The 27,510-nt window shown below is 37.8% G+C and overlaps 1 protein-coding gene across 10 annotated transcripts in view; it reads left to right on the forward strand.

Moving 5' to 3' along the window:
• LRRC9 (leucine rich repeat containing 9) overlaps window positions 1-27,510 on the forward strand; it is a 122,357-nt gene that overhangs the window by 13,707 nt on the left and 81,140 nt on the right. For all 10 annotated transcript variants that reach the window (XM_023627830.2, XM_023627826.2, XM_070249824.1 and 7 more), the window contains 3 exons: window positions 11,484-11,639; window positions 14,823-15,019; window positions 15,930-16,061. In XM_023627830.2, coding sequence (XP_023483598.2) covers window positions 11,484-11,639; window positions 14,823-15,019; window positions 15,930-16,061 — 485 coding nt within the window. The remainder of the gene's footprint in view (window positions 1-11,483; window positions 11,640-14,822; window positions 15,020-15,929; window positions 16,062-27,510) is intronic.

The following is a 27,510-nucleotide window of genomic DNA, read 5'->3' on the forward strand; positions in this document are numbered from 1 at the left end:
AGAATTGCTGGGAAAGGCTTTGCTAAGGCAACTTTTGAGCAGAGACCTGAAGGAAGTAAGGGAGGAAGCTTTTCAGGGATCAGCAAGTGCAAACACCTTGAGGTAGGAGCATGCCTCTCATATTTGAAGAACAACAAGGAGGCCACTGTGGCTGGAGCTGAGTAAGTGAGGGCAAGAGAATAAGAGATGAAGACAGGAGTCGGGGCAGTGGGGGGAACAGATCATATCAGGCTCTGTAGAATGTTGTAAGAATTTTGGCCTTTGCGTGAGATGGGAGCTGCTGGAAAATTCTGAGCAGAGGAGGGACAAGATGACTTATGTTTTAAAGGGATCCTTTCGGACAATGGATTAAAAATAGAGGATTAGAGGGAAAAAGTAAAAGCAGAGAGACTAGATAGATTCCAGTAAGTTGGATGAGAGATGTTGATGGTTTGATACAGGGTCTTAGTAAAGGAAGTGGTGAAAAGTAATCAGATTCTGGTAGTAGGTAAAAGGTGGAACCCATTTGGATTTTTTTTTAATTGAGGTCATATTCGTTTATAACATTATATAAATTTCAGGTGTACATCATTATATTTCAACTTCTGTGTACACTACGTCATGTTCACCACCCAAAGTCTAGTTTCCATCTGTCACTATAGAGATGTCCCCCTTTCCCCCTTTTGCCCTCCCCCATCCTCTTCCCCTCTGGTAACCACCAGTCTGTTCTCAGTATCTATGTGTTTACTGTTGTTGTTTTATCTTCCACACGTGAGTGAAATCATACACTATTTGTGTTTCTCCATCTGGATTATTTCACTTAGCATAATACCCTCAAGGTTCATCCATGTTGTTGCACGTGGCAAGATTTCATCTTTTTTATGGTTGAGTAGTGTTCTATTGTATATATATACCACATCTTCTTTATCTATTCGTCCATCGATGGGCACTTAGGTTGTTTCCATAACTTGTCTATTGTACGTAATGCTGCAGTGAACATAGGGATGCATATATCTTTTCAAATTAGTGTTTGCATATTGTTTGGATAAATGCCCAGAAGTAGAGTAGCTGGGTCATATGGTAGTTAATATGGTAGATCGCACTACAAAGCTACTACTGTTTTTAATTTTTTGAGGAATCTCCATACTGTGTTCCGTATCACCTTCCATATCAATTTAAATTCCCACCAGCAGTGTATAAGGTTCCCTTTTCTCCACATCCTCTCTGAAACTTGTTATTTCTTCTTTTTTTAAAAATAGCCATTCTGACAGGTGTGAGGTGATATCTTATTGAGGTTTTGATTTGCATTTCCCTGATAATTAGTGATGTTGAACATCTTTTCATGTGCTTATTGGCCATCTGTATATCTTCTTTGGAAAAATATCTGTTCAGATCCGCTGCTCTTTTTTTTTTTAGGAAGATCAGCCCTGAGCTAACATCCGCCACCAATCCTCCTCTTTTTGCTGAAGAAGATTGGCCCTGAGCTAACATCCGTGCCGATCTTCCTCTATTTTATATGTGGGATGCCTGCCACAGCATGGCTTGATGAGCAGTGTGTAAGTCTGTGCCAGGGATCTGAACCGATGAACCCTGGGCCACCAAAGCGGAACACGTGAACTTAACCGCTATGCCACTGGGCTGGCCCCCTCTACCCATTTTTTAATGGAGTTGTTAGATTTTTTTGTTGTTGAGATGTGTGAGTTCTTTATATATTTTGGAATATTAGTCCCTTGTTGAATGTATGATTTGCAAATATCATCTCCCAATTGGTATGCTGTCTTTTCATTTGTTATGTGCAGAAGCTTTTTAGTTTGAGGTAGTCCTATTTGTTTATTTTTGCTTTTGTTTCCCTTGCCTGAGGAGACATGGTATTTGAAAAGATGCTGCTAAGACCGATGTCAAAGAGTGTACTGCCTGTGTTTTATTCTAGGAGTTTTATGTTTTCGAGTCTTACATTCAAGTCTTTAATCCATTTTGAATTAATTTTTGTGTATGGTGTAAGATAGTGGTCTACTTTCATTCTTTTGCGTGTGGCTGTCCAGTTTTCCCAGCACCATTTATTGAAGAGACTGCCTTTTCTCCATTGTATGTTCTTGGCTCCTTTGTGAAAAATTAGTTGTCCACATATGCCTGGGTTTATTTCTGGGCTCTCAATTCTGTTCCGTGATCTGTCTCTTTCTTTTTCTGCCAGTAACATGTTGTTTTGATTACTATAGCTTTGCAGTATACTTTGAAATCAGGGAGTATGATGCCTCCAGCTTTGTTCTTTTTTCTCAGGGGCGCTTTGGCTATTTGGAATCTTTTGTTGTTCCATATGAATTTTAGGATTCTTTGTTCTATTTCCATGAAAAATGTCATTGGGATTCTGATAGGGACTGCATTCAATGTGTAGATTGCTTTAGGTAATATGAACATTTTAACTAGTTACTTCTTCCCATCCATGAGCACGAAATATCTTTTCATTTCTTTGTGTCTTCTTCAATTTCTTTCAACAATGTCTTATAGTTTTCAGTGTATAAGTCTTGTACCTCCTTGGTTAAATTTATTCCTAGGTATTTTATTCTTTTTCTTGGGATTGTAAATGGATTGTTTTCTTGATTTCTCTTTCTGCTGGGTCACTGTTAGTATATATAAATGTAACTAATTTTTGAACATTGATTTTGTACCCTTACTGTATTCATTGATTATTTCTAATAGTTTTTTGATGGGTTCTTTAGGCTCCTCTATATGTAAACTCATGTCATCCTAAAATAGTGACACTTTTACTTCTTCCTTTCCAGTTTGTGTCCCTTTTAGTTATTTTTCTTGCCTAATTGCTCTGGCTAGTACTTCCAAAACTATGTTGAATAAGAGTGGTGAGAGTGGGCATCCTTGTCTTGTTCCTGTTCTTAGAGAGATAACTTTCAGTTTTCCACCATTGAGTATAATGTTAGCTGTGGGTTTGTCCTATATGGCCTTTATTATGTTGAGGTACCTTCCTTTTATACCCATCTTATTGAGAGTTTTTGTCATAAAAGGATGTTGAATCTTGTCAAATGCTTTCTCTGCATCTATTGAGGTGATCTTGTGATTTTTATTCCTCATTTTCTCGATGTGGTATATCACATTGATTTATTTGAGGATGTTAATTTCAATCTTCTTATTAGTGATCAGTCTATTCAGATTTTCTGTTTCTTCTTGATTCAGTTTTGGGAGGTTGTTTGATTCTAAGAATTTATCCATTTCTTCTAGGTTAGCCAATTTGTTGGTGTATAGCTTTTCATAGTATTCTCTTAAACTCCTTTGTATTTCTGTGGTATCCATTGTCATTTCTCCTCATTAGTTTCTGATTTTATTTGAAACTTCTTTCTTTTTCTTTAGTGAGTCAAGCTAAAGGTTTGTCAATTTTCTTTATCTTTTCAAAGAACCAGATCTTAGTTTCATTAACTTTTGCTATTGTCTTTTTAGTCTCTATTTCTTTTATTTCTGCTCTGGTTTTTAATATTTCCTTCCTTCTACTGACTTTAGGCTTCATTTGTTCTTCTATTTTCTAGTTCCTTTAGGAGTAATGGTAGATTGTTTATTTGAGATTTTTCTTGTTCTTGAGGTAGGCCTGTATTGCTACAAACTTCCTTCTTAGTACCACTTTTGCTGCATTCCATAGATTTTGGTATGTCATGTTTTCATTTTCATTTGTCTCCAGGTATTTTTTTTTATTTCTCCTTTTATTTCTTAGTTGATCCAATAGTTTTTCAGTAGCATGTTAGTCTCCACATATCTGTGACTTTTCCAGCTTTCTTCTTGTAGCCAATTTCTGGTTTCATATCATTGTGGTCAGAAAAGATGCTTGATATGATTTCAAATCTTATTAAACTTATTGAGACTTGTTTTGTTTCCCAACATATGGTCTATCCTTGAAATTTTTCTATACACACTTGAGAAGAATGTGTATTCTGCTGATTTTTGATGGAATGTTCTCTATATGATTGTTAAGTCCGTCTGGTCTAATGTTTCATTTAAGGCCAGTGTTTCCTTGTTGACTTTCTGTCTGGATGATCCATTCATTGATTTAAATAGGATATAAAGTCCCCTACTGTTATTGTGTTGCTGTCAATTTCTCCCTTTAGGTTTGTTAATAGTTGCTTTATGTACTTCAGTGTTCCTATGTTAGGTGCATACATATTAATAAATGTTATGTCTTCTTGATGGATTGTCCCCTTTAAAATTACATAATGTCTTGGGGCTGGCCCGATGGCACAGCAGTTAAGTGTGCACCATCCACTTCGGCGGCCCAGGGTTTGCCACTTTGGATCCTGGGTGCGGATACGACCCCACTTGGCAAGCCATGCTGTGGTAGGTGTCCCACATATAAAGTGGAGGAAGATGGGCATGGATGTTAGCTCAGATCCAGTCTTCCTCAGCAAAAAGAGGAGGATTGGCAGCAGATGTTAGCTCAGGGCTAATCTTCCTCCAAAACAAAGAAAAAGGAAAATTTTAAAAATTATATAATGTCCATCTTTGTCTCTTGTTATCTTTTCCAGCTTGAAGTCTGTTTTGTCTCATATAAGTATGGCTATACCTACTTTCTTTTTGTTGCCATTTGCTTGGACTATCATCTTCCATCCTTTCACTCTGAACTCATGTTTGTATTTAGAGCTGAAATGGGTCTCCTGGAGGCCGCATATTGTGGGGTCTTGTTTTTCAATCCATCCAACCACTCTGTGTCTTTTGATTGGTAAATTCAATTCATTTACATTCAGACTGATTATTGATATGTGAGGACTTAATATTGCCATTTTATCTTGTTTTCTGTTAGCTGTATAATTTTATTGTTTCTTTTTCCTTGTGTTTCTGTCTGTTATTTCAGTTTGGTGGTCTTCTGTGATGTGTTTCTCAGTTTCCTCTTTTTTTATGTTTTGTGACTCTGCTGAGTTTCTGTTTTGTGGTTACTGTGAGGTTTGTATAAAAGGTCTCATAGAAAAGATAGTCCTTTTTCTGCTGATAGCATCTTATCTTCATTTACCTATGCAAGTTCTATCTTTTTCCTCTTCCCTTTCTATGTTTTTGTTCTCACAAATTGTTCCTTTTTGTATTGTGAATTCATTACCAAATTGAAGTGGTTATAGTTATTTTTAATGTTTCCTTTCCCTTTAACTCTTATGTTATAATTAAGTGTTTACTAACTTATTCTGATATAGAGTTGCAGCTTTCTGCTCAAGGTTTTGTATACCTTTGCCTTTTTGTCTCAGGTAGGAGAGCTTCTTTTAACATTTCTTGTAAGGCAGGTCTAGTGGCGTTGAACTCTCTCAGCTTTTGTTTGTTTGGGAAAACCTTTATTTCTTGTTCATATCTGAAAGATAACTTTGCTGGATAGAGTATTCTTGGCTGACAGTTTTTATCTTTCAATATTTTGAATGTATCATTCCACTCTCTCTTGGCCTGTAGAGCTTTTGCTGAGCAGTCTGCTAATGGCCTAATGGGGGTTCCCTTGTAGGTTATTGTTTTTTCCCCTGACTGCCTTTAATAGTCTATCTTTGTCATTGACTTTTGACAGTTTTATTATCATGTGTCTTAGAGAAGGTCTTTTTGCATTGAGATAATTGAGTGTTCTATTAGCTTCGTGGATTTGTATATCCAGTTCCTTCCCCGGGTTTGGGGAGCTCTCAGCTATAATTTCTTTAACTAAGCTCTCTGCTCCCTTCTGTCTCTCTTCTCCTTTTGGGATTCCCATTATCCTTATGTATCCTCCCTTTCTAATGGAATCACGTAATTCTCATAGAATTTCAACATTTTTAAAAAATATTAATTTTCTCTCCTCTTCTGCCTGCATCATTTCTAGGTTTCTATCTTTGAGCTCACTAATTATCTCTTCCATATGTTCTGCTCTATTTCCAGTGCTTTTTATTCATTCTTCATCTCATTTCTTGTGCTCTTCAGCTCCAGAATTTCTGTTTGATTCTTTTTTAGAGTCTCTTTGATAAAGTGTTCCTTCTGTTCCTTGGTTTTATCCCTGAGCTCATTGATCTGCCTTTGAGTTTTGCTGTAGCTCATTCAGTTTCTTCATGACAGCTATTTGAATTTTACCAGTTAGACCACATTCTTCCATGACTTTATGTTTGGTGTCTGGAGAATTGTTTTCTTGTGTGTGTGTGATGCCATGTTAGTGTGGCTTTTCATGGTACTTGCTGAGTTATTCCTCTGCCAATGCATTTGTTGTAGCAAACACTTTTCTTATTTAGGTATAGCTTTGTTTGTTTTTATTCTAACTAAGCAATTGGAGACTAGAGGCCTTTCTTTTGTTTTCAGTAAGTGGCACTATAGCACTAGTTTTTGCTTTCTCTTACCTGAGCTTCCTCTGGCTATATTTGAGAATTGCACATTCTGTTCTCCACTGCCTCTGTTAGGGGTGTTGTTGATACTCTCATTGTTGCTGCCTGCACTTCTGGGGGTCACTGATGCCTTGCTGTTGCCGGTGTCACCATGGTTGCCATGAGAGTACAGGAATGGCTGATGCCTCTGTCATGTCCAAGATCACCTGAGTCAGAAGCTCCACCACAATGGCAGAAGGTGGGGGAGATTATGGAAGGAGCCAGGTTCATGGGCACTGCTTCTGCTGATGCCTGTTTCCTTGTGGCCATAGGCACCACTGTAGTTGGGAGGTCAGAATTGTGTACATGTCTCTGCTGCTGCTACCAGGCTCTGAGCTGCAGCTGGGGGCCTGGGATCACGGGGCTCCACCTCCCCTACCACTCCACTCCCCATGGCTGCAGGTGTTGCCATGGCTGAGAAGCTGGAGTTGCACACACACCTCTGCTGCTGCCCACCAGGTTCTCTGGAGCTGGGGGCAGCTGACTCAGCCACCATGGCCAGGGGGGCCAAGATCCTGGGCACTGCTTCAGCTCTTCCCCTGGTTCACCTCCTCTGTGTGCTCCAATCCACTCACCATTGTATGTACCAGTGTGTGGATCTCTCCAGCATCCTGGTATGTTGGGCAATATAGCGTTTGTTGAGTTGTGGATGTTTTACTCTCTGTAGAGTTATCATTCTCTTTCTGTGCTGCCATGTTACTGTAGTTCCTCATGGTACTTGATGAATTGATCCTCTTCTGGTGCATTTGTGATAGTAACCACCTTTCTTATTTGGGTAGGACTTTGGTTACTTTAGTTCTGAGCTATTTCTGGTTGTATTTGAGAGCCTGCACTTTCCACTCTCTACTGCCTTTGCTAGAGGCATCGTCAGTGCCCTCCTCGTGCTGCTTGTGCCTCTGAGATTGCTGGTGCCTTGTTGCTTAGAATGTCACTGTAGTCTCAGGTGTTGCCACTAGGGTCACCAGGCTGTGAGCACTTCTGCTGCTTCTGGTGTTATCTGGGTCTTGTGTTCCCCCACTGGCTCTCCATGGGCTCTCCACAGCCTTGTTGTATTGCTGCCCCATTCACCACCTGTGCTGCTGCTCCTGGGTTATCAGGGGGTGCTGGCAGCACCACTGCCAGGGCTTCTGGGTTCACAGGTGTCACTGTTGCTGCCAGGGGTTGGGTTCTTGTATGCAGCCCCCACTGCTGGTAGAGCCAGTGCCAGGGGTGCAGTCACTGGGGGATGGGTAATGAGTTCTGCCATGGTTCCTGAAGACTCAGGTCACAGTTCACACCTGCCACTACTGGGGAAGGGGCAGGGGCTAAACCACAAGTATTGTTGCTGGTCTTACAGCCTCTGGTCATTGGCGCACACCAGTGTTCTTTGAAACCTCCAGTCAGGGCACTCTGCCCCCACCAGGGAAATTCACACCTCAGATGTTATCCCCATTGCTGGAAAGACCAGCACCACTGTAGAGGGAGCGGGCAGGGACTGGCTCTGCTCTGTGTCCTGAATCTTCAGGACATGTGCACCACCTGTCATTGCTGGGGGGTAGGGGGACAGGTAGAGGCCAAGCTGTGAGTGCCTTGTTTGCCCCTACAGCTTGTGGTCACTGGCATGTACTGGTGTTTCCACCAGCATTCCGCGTTTTAGATTGCCACCAGCAGGGGAGGAGGAGGGAGCTGCTCCCCTAGTTCCCCTGCCCCTAGGAGGTCCAGTCCACCCACCTTCAGATGTATAGATGCGTGGATCACTCAGGCATTCTGGTGTGCTGCGCAGGGACTCCTTTGTTGGTCAATGGATGTCTGATGGGTTGTAACTTAGAGGGGGAAAACAAAGGGAACAACTCTGCCCTGGTGCTGGCGTCACTCCCTTATTCACTGTAGATTGAAGGGGAGAGATAAAGGGGTCCTCTCAAGCTGCCATGATGATGACGTCTTGGAGCCCATCTGGACTTGCTGATAGATTGCATGCAAGGTGCAGAGGAAGAAGTGGAGAATAATTCCAAGCTATTGGCCCAAGCAGCTGAAGGAGGGATGGGGTTGCTATTTGATGAGATGAGAAAGAGTTATAGAGGAGTAGATTTAGAAGAATCACAGTTTAATTTTAAGCATATAGAGTTTCAACAACCTTTTCAACATCCAAAGGGAGATGTTCAATAAGTAATTGGATATATCAGCCTGCTATTTAAAAGAGTAGCCTAATTTGGAGATATAATTATGAAAATTGAAAGTAGAAAGATGGTACCAAGCTGAGGACTGGATGAATCACCAAGGGGATAGTGTGGATGGGGAAGTGTGTTACTTGGGCATTAGAGACTGGAGAGAGGGAAGGAGCCTGCAGAGGAGAATGAGAAGAACTGAGAAAGGCAGGTTCTTGTGACATTCTGACTGAGTTTCTCATACATTATATGTCAGAGGTATTTTAGTTTAAAAAACGAAATAAGGAATTGTTATGCAGTTCCTAAAATCTTGTCTTAAATTATGTCATTATATTTCAGTTTTCCCACTGTAAGATATTTCTCCTTTCTTTACCTTTTAAGGCACAAACAGGATATATAATATAGCTCAACTTTTGATTCAGACCAAAATGATTTTTCAAATTCAAAGTATTTTTAATTTAATGATTGCATATAGATTTCCAAGATGCTTTCTTCATTACCATTCATTAAGAAGACAGGTTATACTAGGTTGTGGCAATTCTCTAAGGTGATAAACTCCTGAATAGTACTATTGATTCTTTAAATTTCCACCCATGCCTGTGGAGTAGTTTGTGTAAACTACAAGTGGCAAGTGAAGTCAGGACCTACTAGCAGGACCAGCACAGGGTCATCATGGGACAGAGCAAAGAATATGGGAGTTCAAATCAGAAGACTTGGGTTTAAGCCCTGGTTGCATCCGTTACTATCTGTCACTTAGGCAAGGCCTTTCCCCTCTCAAAGCTTCAGTTTTCTGAACTATTAAAATAGTGATGATGAAAATAGTACCTGCCCTTCACAGGGTTGTTGTGGGGATCCCATGAGTTAATGGGCATAAAAGTCTATTTTAATTACTAAGTACTATAAACATAATTACTATGAAACTGTCATTGAGCATATTTCTGCTTACAACTTTTAAATTTTTTTTGGCCATCAAAGAAGCAAATGGATCAAATTTTGTCTTAACTGAATAGACACATGCAACTTAATTTAGCATTGTATTCTAATTTTCAAAAAACTTTTTTACTGTAACAAGTAATTCCACCAAAGGTATTGACAATGACTGTGACATTAATTCTTAAAAGTCCAAACACAAAAAGCAAACTGAATATAGTCAGCCTACAAAGTTGTAGGCTGGGAGGCCTGGGGGCAGCTCAGACAGCAAGGATGAAAAACTCTGATTGATAACGAGGGTAAACAACAACAAGGGGAAAAGAAGCCTGATTGATAACTCATATTTATTGTTATGACACACTAAGTGGTTTTAGAAGAGTTTGGGAATAGTCAAATGTCACAATTTTTGTTCCTATCTCTAGATATAGGTATATTCTTAATAGAGTAGAAGAAACTGGAGGGATCCGCTAGAAACAAGTCGGTGGTTATCTGCGGAAGATGGGGCAGCTGGGCAGATGGGAACAAGTATGGAAGGCAGACTTTTCGTTGTACATCCTACAATTTTTTGGTTTTTGAAAAATAAAATTTACAAACAAAGTAAAAGCGGAATTTTTAAATCTTTTTTTGGTCCCCCACCTAGGGGACTCCAGGTTAAATATGAATTTCAGATAAACAATAAAAAAAGTTTTAGTATAAGTAAATAAGTATAAGTAAGTTTATTAAGTATTATATTAAAACATTTGTTGTTTATCTGAAATTCAACTTGACTTGGCATCTTCTATTTTATCTAGCAGCCCTGCCTCCACCCTATATTCTCTTGTTGTCTTAGATTTAAGAATTCATTAGAAATTTTTTTAGCTGCCACTGATCCAAAGCACTTTTTATTGGATTTTCTATTTTCTCCAAATAGGCAAAAAATTAAGAAATACCATTTGCCATTTCCTTAGTACAGTTTTTCCTTCTAACTCAGTTGCACCTCAGAAATAAGCTCTTCTTTATCAGGAATTTTTATTTGTTAATCATCATCCTAAAACGGATTTTTTTTTCTTCATTGTTCTATGCTATGAATCCCTTATTTTTTGCAGAGAACTTTAGTGATTTCAACTTCAGGACTTCATAATATGCATAGGAAAGGAAATTCCTTTGGCCTGTTCAGCATGCCATATATTTGTTTCTGTTCCATTTTTTATGCCAAATAATTCCGGTGGGGTCTTGACTATCCACTCTCTACTAAATAAATCACGTAACAAGAGACTGCATCCATAGAAAATATATGTCAAGAACAGTATGCAAGCCTTCCAACTTACTTGAGGTACAGATTTCTTGATAAAAAAAATACCTTCATTATTTCAAGTAAGCAGTTTAAACTAGGTCGCATTGTAATAGTACACCTGATTTCTTTATTTTCTCCTCAGCTATTTATTTTTGACTAATATAACTCATAAACACCATTTACCTGGTGTATTCTAATCAGTGTATCATGGTAAACTTTTTAATAATTGCATGATCCATTGGTATTAAGGAATTCAAGATAATTGAATTAGATTGACAATTTAGTAATTTGCTCAATATAGAAACAAGTTCATTTAGAGCATCCTTTTATATATTTGGGGGAAAAAACATGAAATCTTGTTTATTAGCCATGCTTTTGAAAAATGAATTGAATAATGTTACATTTCTTTTAATTCTTTTTAATTTCTTTATTTTTTTCCCTAAATTAATCAAATGGGAATAATGTGTATATTTTCTTTAGCAGTACTGACTCATTGGCTAAACAATACTATTTTGTACCCTGCATTCTGTCTGTAGTCTGTTTATGTTGTCATCCTGGAAATAAAGGTGAATATGCCTCATTTAAAATCTTATCCACAAAGAAAATCTTTGGAATTTTACATTTTGCTTATAAATATAAATATAGAACTCTGTATAGCTATTATCATTTCAACTATCATCATTAGCAGTACTCGAGCACGCAAAACTTTCAGAGTGTTACATAGAACATATTGCACTCGTGTAATACCACTAATCATTACCTATAATGTTTTGTGTTTCAGCTAATCTTTTGTTTTTTTCTCACTCTTAGACAACAGCAATGAAAAAAATAACGTATTACAATATGCGTGTAAAAACTGTTCAGAGGCGTCTTAATGAAGACCTTGAAAAACTGAAAGATCGAAAATGTAAATTACAGAAGCTGCCAGAAGAACGAATAAAATTATTCAGCTTTGTGAGGAAAAATGTAAGATTAATACTGTAAAATTTCAATGGCCACATCTTAAGAAAGCTGGCAGATAAAATAGCATTATCTTTTAAATTTTATATATAGGTATACATATATGGATAATTTTTTTATTAATACTGAGTTTCAAGTCAAGTTTACCCCAAAAAAGTTTTGATCTCAGGTGCTTAACTAAGCTTCATTCTGTGCTTAGAAATCTACAATTCAAAAAAGGTATAGGCTTATTAATTTATAAGATTTTCCAAAAGCTGTATAATTCACTGTGATTCAGAGAATTATAAAGATCTGTTAGACTTATTTCAGCTGCATTTTTATTGGATACCAGCAGGCTGTGCTCCAAATTCATTTTCTTGTCTAAAGTGCTAAAATATCCCTTCGCTAATACTATTAAGGTATACTACAAGGTGGGAACTTTATATCAAGCTCCACTTTTTCAAAGATTGGCACCTGAGCTAACAATGGTTGCCAATCTTCTTTTTTATTTTTTTACTTTTTCTCCCCAAATACCCCCAGTACATAGTTATATATTTTAATTGTGGGTCCTTCTAGTTGTGGTATGTGGGACGCCACTTCAACATGGCCTGATGAGCAGCGCCATGTCCACACCCAGGATCCGAACCAGTGAAACCCTGGGCTGCTGAAGCGGAGCACGCGAACTTAACCACTAGGCCGTGGGGCCAGACTCAAGCTGCACTTTAGTAGTTACATTATGTGTGCTTTTTAAATTTAGAAGAAATTGGATTTCCTTTACTAAAAGTAGACCCTGAAAAATTAAGGATTATTTACCTCAGAACACAACTTTGTATATTTTAGAACAACTTGTATTTTTTTAAAAGTATGAAAAAATAATGAGTTATTTAACAAACGGTGTTAATAAAGATAGTCCAACTACTTGGGAGTAAGGGAACTGGATCCTTAGATTACACTTTACTTAAAAGTAAATACCAATGGGGAAAAAAGAGTTAAATGTTGAAAGGAAAACCTGGCAAAACTGAAGAATATATAGATTAATATATTTAACTGACCTCAGCCTGCCAAATAAAAGAATACTAGAAATCACAAAGGAACAGATGTAGATCTGATTAAAAGAAAGTAAAGTCCTTTTTTACTAAAAAGCATCATTAATGAAAATAAACAAATGACAATCTGAAAAAATTGTTTTCAACAAACATGAGGGACAAACATAATATCTTTAGCATAAACATACTCATAAATAAAACAAGACAAAAAGTAAATATCCAAATAGAAAAACTGAGCAAAATACATCTACCATTTTACAAAAGAAGAAATAAAAAATGACTAATAAACATTTGAAAGAAGAGCTGAACTTGATTATTAATTTTCAAGTGTGAATTAAGATAATCATTTTCACCTATAAAGTTGTCAAAGCATAACACATGCTTTGATAGCACTCAGGCTGGTGAAGATGGGTGTGACACTATTACACCACTGATGGGGTTGTAATTTGGGTCATATACACCATTATGCGGCGCATAATGACATTTCGGTCAACGACGGACTGCATTTATGATGGTGGTCCCATAAGCTAGTACCAAATAGCCTAGGTGTGTAGTGGGCTATACCATCTAGGTTTGTGTAAGTACACTCTGTGATGTTCCCACAATGACAAAATCGCCTAATGATGCATTTCTCAGAACTATCCCCATTGTTAGCAACAAATAACTGTATTAACAGCCTAAAAATGCTCATAGCCTTTGACCCCGTGGAATCTACTTCTAGCACTCTCTTCTAAAGATATTTGGATAAATATTTATATATAAGGGTATTCATCACTGCACTGTTAATAACAAAAAATTGGAAACTACTAAATGTTTAACAAGAGAAGAAGAATCATTCATTCTTAAGATAGAATATTATGGGGGTCAGCCCAGTGGCGCAGCAGTTAAGTTCCTCTTTCCACTTCAGCGGCCCTGGGTTCACCGGTTCGGATCCCAGGTGCTGACCTATGCACCACTTGTCAAGCCATGCTGTGGCAGGCATCCCACATAAAACAGAGGAAGATAGGCACGGATGTTAGCGCAGGGCCAGTCTTCCTGAGCAAAAAGAGGAGGATTCATGGCAGATGTTAGCTCAGGGCTCATCTTCCTCAAAAAAAAAAAAGAAAAGATAAGATAGAATATTATGTAGGCATTAAAAGCTAAGTCTTAAATATATTTAATATGGTTTCTAAAATGAACAGGTTTAAATTCATATTATAATCAGAAAGATATTCTTAACATAAAACATTAACAAAATTTAAATGATTTATTTGAATAAAAATCACAGAAGAGCCAGTATATGGAAATCATTTTACATTTGCCATTTTCATGTGTAAATGAATGTATTAAGTAATATCTGAAAACATGAAAAATAATAGCTATAGATTATATAAGCTACAGACATGTTTATAAATAAGCTTAATTTGTTTTTTAATAGCTGGATATAGCCATTCTCGAGGGACCACAGATAATTAGTACATTTCTGTTTGTATACACTTCTCTGTGGACAGTACAGTTTATCTTGAAATCCTACAAGTCTGGGATTTGGGCAAGTGAGGCACTAGCCCTGGGCCCAAAATTTGAGGGAGGGCCCAAAACCTCAGTAATCAAGATAAATCCTATTTAATGTATATTTTAAAAAATACAAATGAATGCAAAAGTCTGCTATGAACCAAAAAAACCCAAGTGTCAAAATTTTAAATAAAGATATTGCTGTGCTGAGCCATATAGGAGACGGAGGCATAAGGAAAAATGTGCACCCCTTTATACATGCTTTTGTGTATTTTTTATGGTTTTTCCCCCAAATACCAAGGTTATTGAAAAATTGAAAAGTATGTGTGATAAAAGTCACATTAGTTTATTTGTAACGAAACAAGCATTTATTATAATTTTATTTTGGCTTTGATAGAGCAAACTCATCAGTAATATGTAAAAATCTATTTCTTTTCGTTTCTCATTTTCAATTGAGAGAACTGCTATGTTTGAAGTATTTAAGATTGTCTTTCACTTGGTCAAGAGAAATTGGCTGACTGAACTTGTACCAAGGTTATAATCACAAGGTTGCCATGTTTTTATGGAGTTTGGCCTATTTATTATCTAGATTTTACTTTGTTAATTTAAATTAACTATATATTTAATAGATTCCACTAAAAGCTTTTGCTCTCTGGTACATTGATTTCAACAGTTGGAACGGGAACTGGCTGAACTCAAGGGATCTGGCAAAGGGCACAATGATAGATCCAATAGCAGTAAAGTAACTGAGCTTGAAAAATCAAAGAACTGTGAAAGTGTCACAGAAGAACCAAGTCTTCAACAGAAGCTATTGACCAAACTAAATGCCTTGAATGAAAGGGTAACATTCTGGAACAAAAAATTAGATGAGTATGTTTAATGAATTATCTAGTTGTTCAAATTTGAAACATGAGAGAATAGAATGTTCTGGGCCATCAGTTGAGCTCAGTTCCCTTCTTCAGGAGTGAAAAGAATTATAGCATGGAGTAAAATATGAAATGTGTTTCTAGTCCAGTTCCTAGTAGAGATAGGCATCATGGATTCAAAGCTGGCATATAGTTTAACAGAGACAATACTTGAAAAGAAATAGTAACTTCCCCTGAATGGCTTCCTGTCACACCACTAGTTTCTGCAAACTGAAAACAGTAGTTTTTTTTTTTAACATTAACTACTAATGGTGCAGAAACTCATGACATTAGATGAGACCAGGCAAAGCACATACACAGTTGTCTGGAATCATGTAGAAACAAACTTAGGTTGAGTATAACTAGAAATATCAAGCAAGAAGACTTAGTAAGTACTGTGAATTTTTTTATTTACTAGGGTACTAAGTGGATGAGTTAGTTTGCCCTGTAATAATACTAACAAAATAATAACCAACATTTACTGAGTTCTTGCTCTGTGCCAAACTCTTTGCTAAGAGCTTTTGCCTGTATTTTGCATATAACCCTCAAAAAATCCTATTCGGGTGTGGATATTATTAGTATTGCCATTTTACTGAGAAACGGCAGCATACAAATGTTGTGACTTGTCTAAGATCTGAGAGCCATGAGTGGTGAAGCCAGGAGAGTCTTCTAACCTTCACTTAATTCTGAGTTTGACAAAATTTAGGCTGATTTTAATTGCCAAGAATAGAATGTCTTTCTTGGTTTAACTGTTAACACCAAGGTTTCTTTATCTATTGACAAAAGCCTTGTATTTTAACATCAGTTTTTAAAAACTCTATCATGAATTTTAATGCTGTGTTTTTAATAGCTTTATATATATTTTTCTTGAACAGAATTGAAGCAATTTATCGTGTTGAAGTAAAGCAAAAGAAGAAAAGTCATGGTTTACTGATACCATTTTTGTTAATTGAGTTGGAGACTGTAGGAAATATCCACTTTGAAGAAGGCACTCGATCTGATGACTGGTAAATCTGTTTGAAATTTAGTTATAGCTTTAAAAATAATTTTAAGTGCTTAGGATCATCAACCAAAATATCAACTTATAAAAATCTTAAAATGTCCCATTTTCAAAACATTTTTCATATAAAATATTCATCCACTGAAAATTGGCAGACACCTACTTTACCACCTATACATTTCTCTTTTTACACTACTGCCATGAGATACATGGCAGTATCTTGAGACATCCTAATGGTATTTCATTGCTCTTTACCCAATTTCCCTTAGCCCAAGAGCAGAATATAATTTAGAAGTTACGGTCAAGTATTAATTTTATGTATGTTTATACTGTTTATTTCCGGACTGGCTATAGCCCTGGATTCTGAATATTGGGTGAGAAGCTAGAACAGAGAAGGAATGGCAAAGCAGGATTGGCAACAGCAGGTTGTAAACACCGGAGGAGGCTGCTAGTAAATGTCCTGGGGGTCCGTGGTCAGTCAAACCAGTTGTCTAGCGCTAGCTAGAGTCAGGGTGCACACAGACTCTACAAGCTAGAATAAGGCATACACTTAATAAACCAGGAATTCAGGTAAAAAGTCCATTTAGACAAAAATGGAAATAGCCACCAGAAACAGAAGCAGGAAGTAGCACCCACACTTCAGAATCAAGGCCTGCTGGTAGAAACAAGGAAGTGGTTGTGTTGCCTCAACTAGATGGTACAACCAAAAAAAAAGATCCTGGCCGGGTGGTGTAGTGGTTAAGTTTGCACACTCCGCTTCAGCGGCCTGGGCTTTGCAGGTTCGGATCCCGGGTGCACACCTACATACTGCTTATCAAGCCATGCTGTGGCAGCATCCCACATACAAAATAGAGGAAGATGGACACAAATGTTAGCTCAGGGACAATCTTCCCCACACACACAAAATCCATAAAAAGAAAAAAAAGGGGGGCCTGGCCCTGTGGCACAGTGGTTAAGTTTTGCAAGTTATGCTTCGGCAGCCAGGGTTTCACCGGGTCAGATCCCAGGTGCAGACCCACACACTGCTTGGCACGTCATGCTGTGGCAGGTGTGCCACATATAAAGTAGAGGAAGATGGGCATGGATGTTAGCTCAGGGCCAGTCTTCCTCAGCAAAAAGAGGAGGATTGGCAGCAGATATTAGCTCAGGGCTAACCTTCCTCAAAAAAAAAAAGAAAGAAAACCTTTGCAGAAAAATATCACTAATTATAACTTTCACATTTCTACAATCATTTCCTTAAAATTGAGAAGCCCATGAACAAGCCAAAGATCACCCTGGAACCTTAGAAGCAACTGCAAACATGGACGTGTGGCGAGAGCAGGAAACACGTAAAGCTATGCAATGGACCTGATGTGTCACCCGAGGATGATTTTACTCAGTCCGTGTTGAAACAAACACAGATTTTTATGGAATACAATGCAAAATTTGCATTAACTTTTTAGAAAGAAAAATGTGTGGCTGTTATGGGTGACGTTAAACCAAGCCCCCGTTCCTGTTATATGTGGCTTTTACTCACCTCTGTGAGTAAAAGCTTCTCAAGGACCTTGGGGTTACTTGGAGGAAAAGTGTGAGAAGCTTTGCCCAAGGCAGAAAGAGACCTTTTAAAATACTTTCTTTTGTATCAATACATCCATTTGCCCAGCGGTCACCTACTGTTTGCTTAACCACAATAGTTGATGTTTATGCACAAAGATAGAAAAGATGTTCATCCCAGTTCCCATGTAAACAAGCAGAGACCTTGATCTTTCAAGTGCAGAAATTGAAAGGTATCTCTCTGTAGGATGCGTGGATAAATTTTTTAGTCTTTCATTTATATTCACTCAACCTAAACAGAATTGTTTTTTATTATTTCTGTTTCTTTTTTACTTATTGCAAAGTAAGCTCTGTATAAAGCAGGTAGATTAATGAAAAAATCGTAAAAGCAAAATGACTAAAAAGCCATTTAGGTAACTATGCCAGCCTAATAGTAAATTAGATAGCTTTGATGGATTTTGATAAGCATTAACAATTGTTTACTTAGTTTTCATAAGAATAACCTTGATCCATTTTAAGGAGAAAATCATATATATGTTAGCAGAATTTCAAGGACTGTTTTTTACTTTTAACGAACTACAAGTTTGGCCACCTTAGCTCTAATCTTATGCAAATGTTAAGAAAAAAACTGCCAAATTGCTTTAAACTGGTCCGTGTGCTACATATATGGTTATGTAAACACTGACTTCTCTTTTATTAATATTTTTAAAGCCAATGGTTTAGTATTTAAAAAGTACTGGAGTAGAGCTAGAACTCAACTATAAAGGTTTTCTATCAAAATAACCTTTGTTCATTTCTTTTTTTTTTCAGTTATTTTATTGAGGTCATAATGGTTTATAACATTATGTAATTTCAGCTGTACATTATTATATATCAGTTTCTGTATAGACTACATTGTGCTCACACCAATAGTCTAATTTTTATCCATCACCATATATATGTGCCCCTTTACGCCTTTCACCCATCCCCTGACCCCTTACCTTTCTGGTAACAACTAATCTGTTGTCTTTATCCATGTGTTTATCTTCCACATGTGAGTGAAATCATGCCATGTTTATCTTTCTCTGTCTAGCTTATTTCGCTTAACATCATACCCTTAAGGTCCGTCCATGTTGTTGCAAATGGGATGATTTTGTCCTTTTTTAATGGCTGAGTAGTATTCCATTGTATATATACACCACATCTTTATCCATTCATCAGTTGAGGGCACTTGGGTTGCTTCCTCGTCTTGGCTATTGTGAATAATGCTGCAGTGAACGTTGTGGTGCATGAATCTCTTTGAATTGTTCATTTCAAGTTCTTTGCATAAATACCCAGTACTGGGATAGCTGGATTGTATAGTATTTCTATTTTTAATTTTTTGAGAAATCTTCATGCTGTTTTCCATAGTGGCTGCACCAGTTTGCCTTCCCACAAGCACCGCCCTTTTTCTCCACATCCTCTCCAACATTTATTATTTTTTGTCTTGTTAGTTATAGCCATTCTGACTGGTGTAAGGCGATATCTCATTGTAGTTTTGATTTGCATTTCCCTAATAATTAATGATGTTGAACATATTTTCATGTGCCTGTTGGCCATCTGTGTATCTTCTTTGGAAAAATGTCTGTTCATAGCCCATAGCCCATTTTTTGGCTAGGTGTTTGGTTTTTTGTTGTTGAGTTGTATCGTTCTTTATATATTTTGGAAATTAACCCCTTGTCAGATATATGATTTGCAAGTGTCTTCTCTCAGTTGGAGAGTTGTCTTTTCGTTTTGTTTATGGTTTCCTTTGCCTTGCAGAAACTTTTTAGTTTGATGTAGTCCCATTTGTTTATTTTTTTGTTTCCCTTGCCTGAGTAGACATGGTATTTGAAAAGATGCTGCTAAGACTGATGTCAAAGAGTGTACTGCCTGTGTTTTATTCTAGGAGTTTTATGTTTTCGAGTCTTACATTCAAGTCTTTCATCCATTTTGAATTAATTTTTGTGTATGGTGTAAGATAATGGTCTACTTTCATTCTTTTGCATGTGGCTGTCCAGTTTTCCCAGCACCATTTATTGAAGAGACTTTCCTTTCTCCGTTGTTATGTTCTTGGCTCATTTGTCAAAGATTCATTGTCCATAGATATGTGGTTTTATTTCTGGGCTTTCAGTTCTGTTCCATTGATCTGTGTGTCTGTTTTTGTGCCAGTAGCATGCTGTTTTGATTACTGTCACTTTGTAGTATATCTTGAAATCAGGGAGTGTGATAACTCCAGCTTTGTTCTTTTTTCTCAGGATTGCTTTGGCTATTCAGGGTCTTTTGTTGTTCTGTATAAATTCTAGGATTCTTTGTACTATTTCCGTGAAGAATGCCATTGAGATTCTGATTGGTATTGCATTGAATTTGTAGATTTTAACTATGTTTATTCTTCCAATCCATGAGCATGGAATATCTTTCCACTTCTTCATGTCTTCTTCAATTTCTTTCAATAATGTCTTACAGTTTTCGGTGCATAGGTCTTTCACCTCTTTGGTTATTCTTTTTGTTGCGATTATAAATAGGATTGTATTCTTGACTTCTCACTCTGCTAGTTCATTATTAGTGTATAGAAATGCAACTGATTTTTGTAAGTTGATTTTGTGCCCTGCAACTTTGCTGTAGTTGTTGATTATTTCTAATAGTTTTCTGATAGATTCTTTAGGGTTTTCTATATATAGAGTCATGTCATGCACAAACAGTCAGAGTTTCACTTCTTCCTTTCCAATTTGGATACCTTTTATTTCTTTTTCTTGCCTGATTGCTTTGGCCAAAACCTCCAGTACTATGTTGAATAGGAGTGGTGAAGTGGGCACCCTTGTCTTGTTCCTGTTCTCAGAGGGATGGCTTTCAGTTTGTCACCCTTAAGTATGACGTTTGCTGCGGGTTTGTCATATATGGTCTTTATTATGTTGAGTTACTTTCCTTCTAGACCCATTTTATTGAGAGTTTTTATCAGAAATGAATGTTGGATCTTGTCAAATTCTTTCTCTGCATCTATTGAGATGATCCTGTGATTTTTATTTCTCATTTTGTTAGTGTGGTATATCACATTGATTGATTTGCAGATGTTGAACCTTCCTTGAATCCCTGGTATAAATCCCATTTGATCATGGTGTATGATCCTTTTAACATATTGCTGTGTTCAGTTTGCCAATATTTTGTTGAGGATTTTTGCATCTGTGTTCATCAGCGATATTGGCCTGTAATTTTCCTTCTTTGTGATGTCCTTGCCTGGTTTTGGTATCAGGGTAATGGTGGCCTCATAGAGTGAATAAGGAACCATTCCACCTTCTTCATTTTTTTGGAGTAGTTTTAGAAGGATAGGTATTAAATCTTCTTTGAATGTTTGGTAGAATTCTCCAGAGAAGCCATTTGGTCCTGGGCTTTTGTCTTGGGGGAGGTTTTTGATTACTGTTTGAATCGCTTTACTTGTGATTGGTCTATTCAGATCCTCTATTTCTTCTTCATTCATTTTTGGAGGTTTTATGAGTCTAAGAATTTATCCTTTTCTTTTAGCTTATCCCATTTTTTGGCATATAGTTTTTCATAGTATTCTCTTATAATCCTTTGTATTTCTGTGGTAGCTATTGTAATTTCTCCTCTTTCATTTAAAATTTTATTTATTTGAGCCTTCTCTTTTTTTCTTGGTGAATCTGGCTAAGGGTTTGTTTGTCAATTTTGTTTATCTTCTCAGAGAACCAGCTCTTAGTTTCATTGATCCCTTCTATTGTTTTTTCAGTCTCTATTTCATTTAATTCTGCTCTAATTTTTATTATTTCCCTCCTTCTGCTGACTTTGGGCTTTGTTCCTTTTCTAGTTCTGTTAGGTGTAGTTTAAGATTGCTTATTTGAGATTTTTCTTGTTTGTTGAGGTGGGCCTGTAATGCCATAAATTTCCCTCTTAGAAGCACTTTTCCTGCATCCCATAAGAGTTGGTATGTTGTATTTTCATTTTCATTTGTCTCCAGGTACTTTTTAATTTCTCCTTTGATTTCTTCATCGATCCAATGGTTGTTCAGTAGCATGTTGGTAGTCTCCACATATTTGTGACTTTTTCAGCTTTCATCTTGTAGCCAATTTCTGGTTTCATACCATTGTGGTCAGAAAAGATGCTTGATATGATTTCAATCTTCTTAAATTTATTGAGGCTTGCCTTGTTTCCCAACGTATGGTCTATCTTTGAGAATGTTCCATGTGCACTTGAGAAGAATGTGTGTTCTGCTGTTTTGGATGGAATGTTCTACATACATCTACTAAGTCCATCTGGTCAAGTGTTTCATTTAAATCCACTATTTCCCTGTTGACTTTTTGTCTGGATCCATTGATTTAAGTGGGGTGTTGAGGTCGCCTACTATTATTGTGTTACTGTTAGTTTCTCCCTTTAGGTCTGTTAATACTTGCTTTGTATACTTTGGTGCCCCTGTGTTAGGTACATATATTCATAAATGTTATGTCCTCTTAGTGGAAAGTAATTTTTATCATTACATACTGCCCTTCTTCGTCTCACACTGTCTTTTTTATCTTGAAGTCTGCTTAGTCTGATATAAGTATGGCAACACCTGCTTTCTTTTGTTTACCAATTACTTGGAGTATCATGTTGCATCCTTTCACTCTGAGCCTGTTTGTCTTTAGAGCTGAGAAGTGTTTCCTGGAGGCAGCATATTGTTGGGTCTTGTTTTCTAATCCATCCAGCTACTCTGTGTATTTTATTGGAGAATTCAATCCATTTACATTTAGAGTGATTATTGATATATGAGGGCTTAATACTGCCGTTTTGTCTCTTGTTTTCTGGTTGTTCTATATTTCCATTGTTTTTCTTGCCTTGTATTTCTGACTGCCATTTCAGTTTGGTGGTTTTCTGAGGTGGTTTCCTCAGTTTTCTCTTTATTTATGAATTGTGGCTCTGTTCTGATTTTTCATTTAGTGGTTACCATGAGGTTTGTATAAAAGTTCTTGTAGATGAGGTAGTCGATTTTCTCATAGCCTGTTATCTCCATTAGCCTAAGTAGATTCCATCCCTTTCCTTGTCCCCTTCTGAGTTATTGTGCTCACAAATTATTCTGTTTTGTGTTGTGAATCTGTGCCAAATTGAAGTGTTTATAGTTATTTTTGATGCTTTCCTTCCCTTTATCTTTTTATGTTATAATTCAGAGTTTTCTAACCTGTTCTGATAGAGAACTGCAGTTTTCTGATTTTGTCTGTTTATCTCCTTGCTCAAAGCTTTGTACACCTTTGCCTTTTCATTTCAGGTATGAGGGCTTCCTTTATCTTTTCTTGTAAAGGAGGTCTAATGGCAACGAACTCCCTCAGCTTTTGTTTATCTAGGAAAGTTTTTATTTCTCCATCATATCTGAAGGATAGTTTCACTGGATAGAGTGTTCTTGGCTGAAAGTTTTTGTCTTTCACGATTTTGAATATATCTTTCCACTCTCTCCTAGACTGTAAGGTTTCTACTGAGAAATCTGCAGAAAGCCTGATAAGGGTTCCTTTGTAGATTATTTTCTCCTGCCTTACTGCCCTTAAGAGTTTTGCTTTGTCACTGACTTTTGCCAGTTTTACTATTATATGCTTTGGAGAAGATTTTTTTGCATTGATGTAATTAGGAGTTCTATCAGTCTCATGTATTTGTAAGTCCAGTTCCTACCCTAGGTTTAAGAAGTTCTCAGCTAAAATTTCTTTGAACAAGCTCTCTGCTCCTTTCTTCCCCTCTTCTCCCTCTGGAATACCTATAATTCTTATATTGCTTTTCCTAATTGATTTGGATATTTCTCAAAGAATTCCTTCATTTTTAAAAAATTTTAGTTCTCTCTCCTCCTCCACCTGAAGCATTTCTATATTTCTATCCTTTAAATCACTAATTCTGTCCTTCATAATGTCAGCTCTATTTTTCGAGGAGTCTAGATTAATTTTTATCGCATTAATTGTGTTCTTCATATCCAGAATTTCTGTTTGGGTTTTTTTTTTTTAATATAGTTTCAATCTCTTTGGTGAAGTATTCCTTCTGCTCGTTAATTTTATTCCTGAGCTCACTGAACTCTTTTTGAGTTTTCTTGTAACTCACTGAGTTTCTTTATGACAGCTATTTTGAATTCTATGTTATTTAGACTGTAAATTTCTGTAACTTCAGGGTTGGTTTCTGGAGACTTGTCATTTTCCTTCTGCTCTAAATTGTTACTGTAGTTTTTCATGGTGTTTGATGAACTAATCCTTTGCTGGCACGTTTGTGGTAGTATCAGGTTGCAGATACCACCTGCTGCCACTGGGGGGAAGCAGGAGCTGTGTTTCTTATCCCTCCCCATCTGCTAGAAGTGTGTGGATACAATGGGTGCTCCCACAGGCCAGGATGGTGTTCGCATGTGTGCTGGGCTGCCACCACCTTGACTGACAGTCACATGGGCCGCTGTGTTCGGTGGATGGGGCTTCTTCTCCGCGTCTGAGCTGGGGCCATCCTTTGGGGCTGCAGGAGCACAGTGGGTGCTCCCGCAGGTTGGGGTAGCTTTTATGCGCACATACACGGCTGCTGCTGCCTCCGCTTACAGTTGCGCTCAGGCTTGTTCCTACTGGTGCTGCTGCAGCAGCATAGTGTGCACTCCCGTGGGCCAGGATAGCATTCGCCCACAGTCTGGGCTGTCCCCGCCTCCTCTTAGAGTAGCACCGGCCACCGTAAAAGGACCTGTGACCCGGCTTGCTGCTGCTGGGGGAGGAGGACAGGAGCACTCACCTACCTCCACTGCTTCCCAGAAACCCAGTCCATCCATCTTCAGATGTATAGCTGCATGGGTCTCTCAGGTATCCTGTTGTGCTGTGTGGGTCAGTGGATGTCTGTTTAGTTGTAATTCAGAGGGGGAGAGACAAAGGGAACAGCTCATCTGCCACGTTGCTGACATCACTCCTGTTTATTTCTTTAGCAATAGAGCATTGCAGATTTCTAATTGTATATCGTTCAATATTCCTTAGCTTCATTTCTTTCGTTAAATAAAAGGGCTGTATTTTTCAGTCTTAAAAAAGTCCCTCTTTTACAGAGATTTGCTTGTTGAGTAGATTGTTGCCACTATAGCATTGTCATTATAGATTCCTATTATTTACCTACGTATTCCCAATTGTGTTATCCATTGATATCAGACAACATTTATCAAGTGGGGGCTCCACAGCCTCAAAGATGCTGCCCTTGTGCTTGAGAAGCTTTCAACCTGGTTATAGATACAGGGCATTTACAATTTAAAGAAATAACTTTAAAGCACCACAAAATAATGTATAAATGCCTCTGTAAGCTCCTTGGAGACAAATATAATGTTTCATTTGCCTTATAAATCGTAACATCTAGCACAGGGCTGGCTGGATTGATAGCTCAATAGATTACTAATTGACATTTCCACATCACTTTACTGATACTCATTTAACAGTTTCACTTTTGTATATATAATGATTTTCAGTAATTAACTATATATAACGATTTCATGCTGTACTATTTCATGGAGCTACAGCAGATAAACTTTTTATTTTATACTGATATTGGTGTAAGTTAGCAAGTCAGTTAGCAGTATTTATTAAACCCTTGTTTAGGATTTTGAAGTACATTTGAATAGACTTTATTAAGCTCCAGCCATTTAAAAATATATCCATTCTACATTTGCTAAATGAGTGCATCATTTCTATATTAGAAACATTTGTAGGCAGCTCTCTGTGTCACTGAATATCTTAGTGAATGATGTATATCACCGCTGTGGATGCTCACAAATTCAGGTCCCACTGAATAGAGTGAGGTACCCAGTGCAATGAGGGGTCCTCACTCTCCTAACCTCTACAGTACTTAATGCTGTTAACCATTCCTTCCTTGTAACTTCACCTCTCTTGTTTCTGTACTCAGACAATTTCTATTTTCTTTTTACACTCTCCCTTGCCAGTTTCTTCTATTCCTGCACTTTCAAAAATTACTTATAGTTATAATCTCTCTCCTTTACTCCAGCCCTGAATTTCTACTTGTTAGACATTTCTAGCTGGATGTTTAACTGGCAAAGCAAACTCAACATATTCAAAAAGGAACATGAAGTAATGAAATATACAGTAGGGTTAGAGTCAGAAAAACTAGGTTCAAACTCTATCTGAATCTATCATTTAACCCATCTGAACTTCATCTGTAAAAATGAGAAAAATTTAAATCTACCACTAAAGATTACTGCTAGCATTAGACAAGGTAATGTGAAAATACTTAGTTCTTAAGTTTTATGTTTTTGTTTTCCTCTTCCTGCCCACAAGCAACCTCTTCCTTCTGACTCCCCCATCCTGTTCGTGGCACTACCATCCTCTCAGTCATGGAGGCTCAGCAAACATCAAAGCCATCCTTGACTCCATTTTTCCTTCAATCTCCACATCCAATGAGGCCAAGACCACAGGTTCTCCTCCATGTCTCTTGCATTTATTCTCTCCTCCATTGTGACCAAAATCACCTGCACACAGGGCATGATAACCCTTCTTTTAGGCTACTGCTGCATCTAGCACAGTGTTTGTATGCAGTAGGCACTATTCCTAATTAATCAGTAAAGATACCTAAATGGTTTTGCATATGGTCCCTGCTGACATGCTTCCTACACAGACAGCTCTCTGTTAAAAACGAAACAAAAGCCTCTTATAGCTACCTGTTACCTTTCAAATTACATTCAGACTCTTCACCATGACTGTCAGTGTCCTTCACTGTGTGGTCTCCAAACTGTCCTAACTCCTTGTCAGACCCCTTCGGAGTCAGACAAACTGTGTGTGCCTCATTGCTCTTAGAACATACCGAGTCCGTAAGTGGTTTTGTTTGTTCTGCTTCCTTCACCCAGGATGTCTTGCTTCCCTTACCCTCACTCCATCACTGCCTGTCAAAACTTACTTTATCTGCAAGCCAACATCTAGAACCATTCTTTTGTGAGAGATCTTCTTGTATCTCCATCACATATAATCATTATTATTATTATTATTTTTGAATCTTCATGGCACTGAGTTGTATCTCTCCTATCTTATTCTCTATTGCAGTTTTGCTTGTACTGGTCCCTTTCTTGAAGAGACAGACTGCGTCATATTAATCTTTGAATCTTTTCTACTTTGTTCACTTACTCAGCATCCATCCACTGAGCTTCTGCCATGGGCTGGACTCTATGCTAGGTGCTAGGGGTAAAAGTCAAATAAGACATAGTGCCTGCTCTCATCAAGCCTGCAGTCTGGTATGGAAGACGATGGTAATGAAACAGTAATAAGTTCTGGGATAATTGCAAGTGTGGACAAGGTAGGAGGGGCCAGCTCTGTGAATATCAAAGCAGAGTGGGGGTTTAGAGAAAGTTTTCTGGAAATGGGGACACTTGAGGGAGATGCTTTGATCTGAATTTTGAAGGACAGATAAAAGTTAAGTATGCAAAGAATTAGAGGAAGGACTTTCCAGGCAGAGGAAACAGCGTGTGAAAGGGTGTGGAAACAGTACAGACATTTGGAGAACTACCTGTAGTTGCACATGACAAGGCCTGATCATTAAGGGTCTCGCAGGCTGGGCTAGTAGTTTGAACTTTGCCTTTATATCTATGGGACTCGTTGAAGGAGAGGTGTAGCAGATTGAGATGTTATTTTATATGAAGTGCTAGAGAGTCATTATTTTAGGTTCAGACTAAAACGCATATACCTCAGTAGTCACGCTCCCCAGTGCATGCGGCACATTTTCAGCAGTGCTGTGAGTTGTCATCCCCTCTGAGGTATTGCTAATACTGACAGTCGCGGTACTTCTCCATTCTCCCTCCTGCAGCAGTACTCCAGCACTCTGTGGTGTTTTCTCATCCCCACATGGTCAGGTGAGTGGATTGCTTTACTTCTAGGGCCCCAGGTGGCAGAGAGCCCATGTCTTCTTAGCACCAGGGTTCCCTATCTCCAGGGCCCTAAGAATTCCATATAAGGAAG

Source organism: Equus caballus, chromosome 24, assembly GCF_041296265.1.
Source record: "Equus caballus isolate H_3958 breed thoroughbred chromosome 24, TB-T2T, whole genome shotgun sequence".
Taxonomy (NCBI): Eukaryota; Metazoa; Chordata; class Mammalia; order Perissodactyla; family Equidae; genus Equus; species Equus caballus.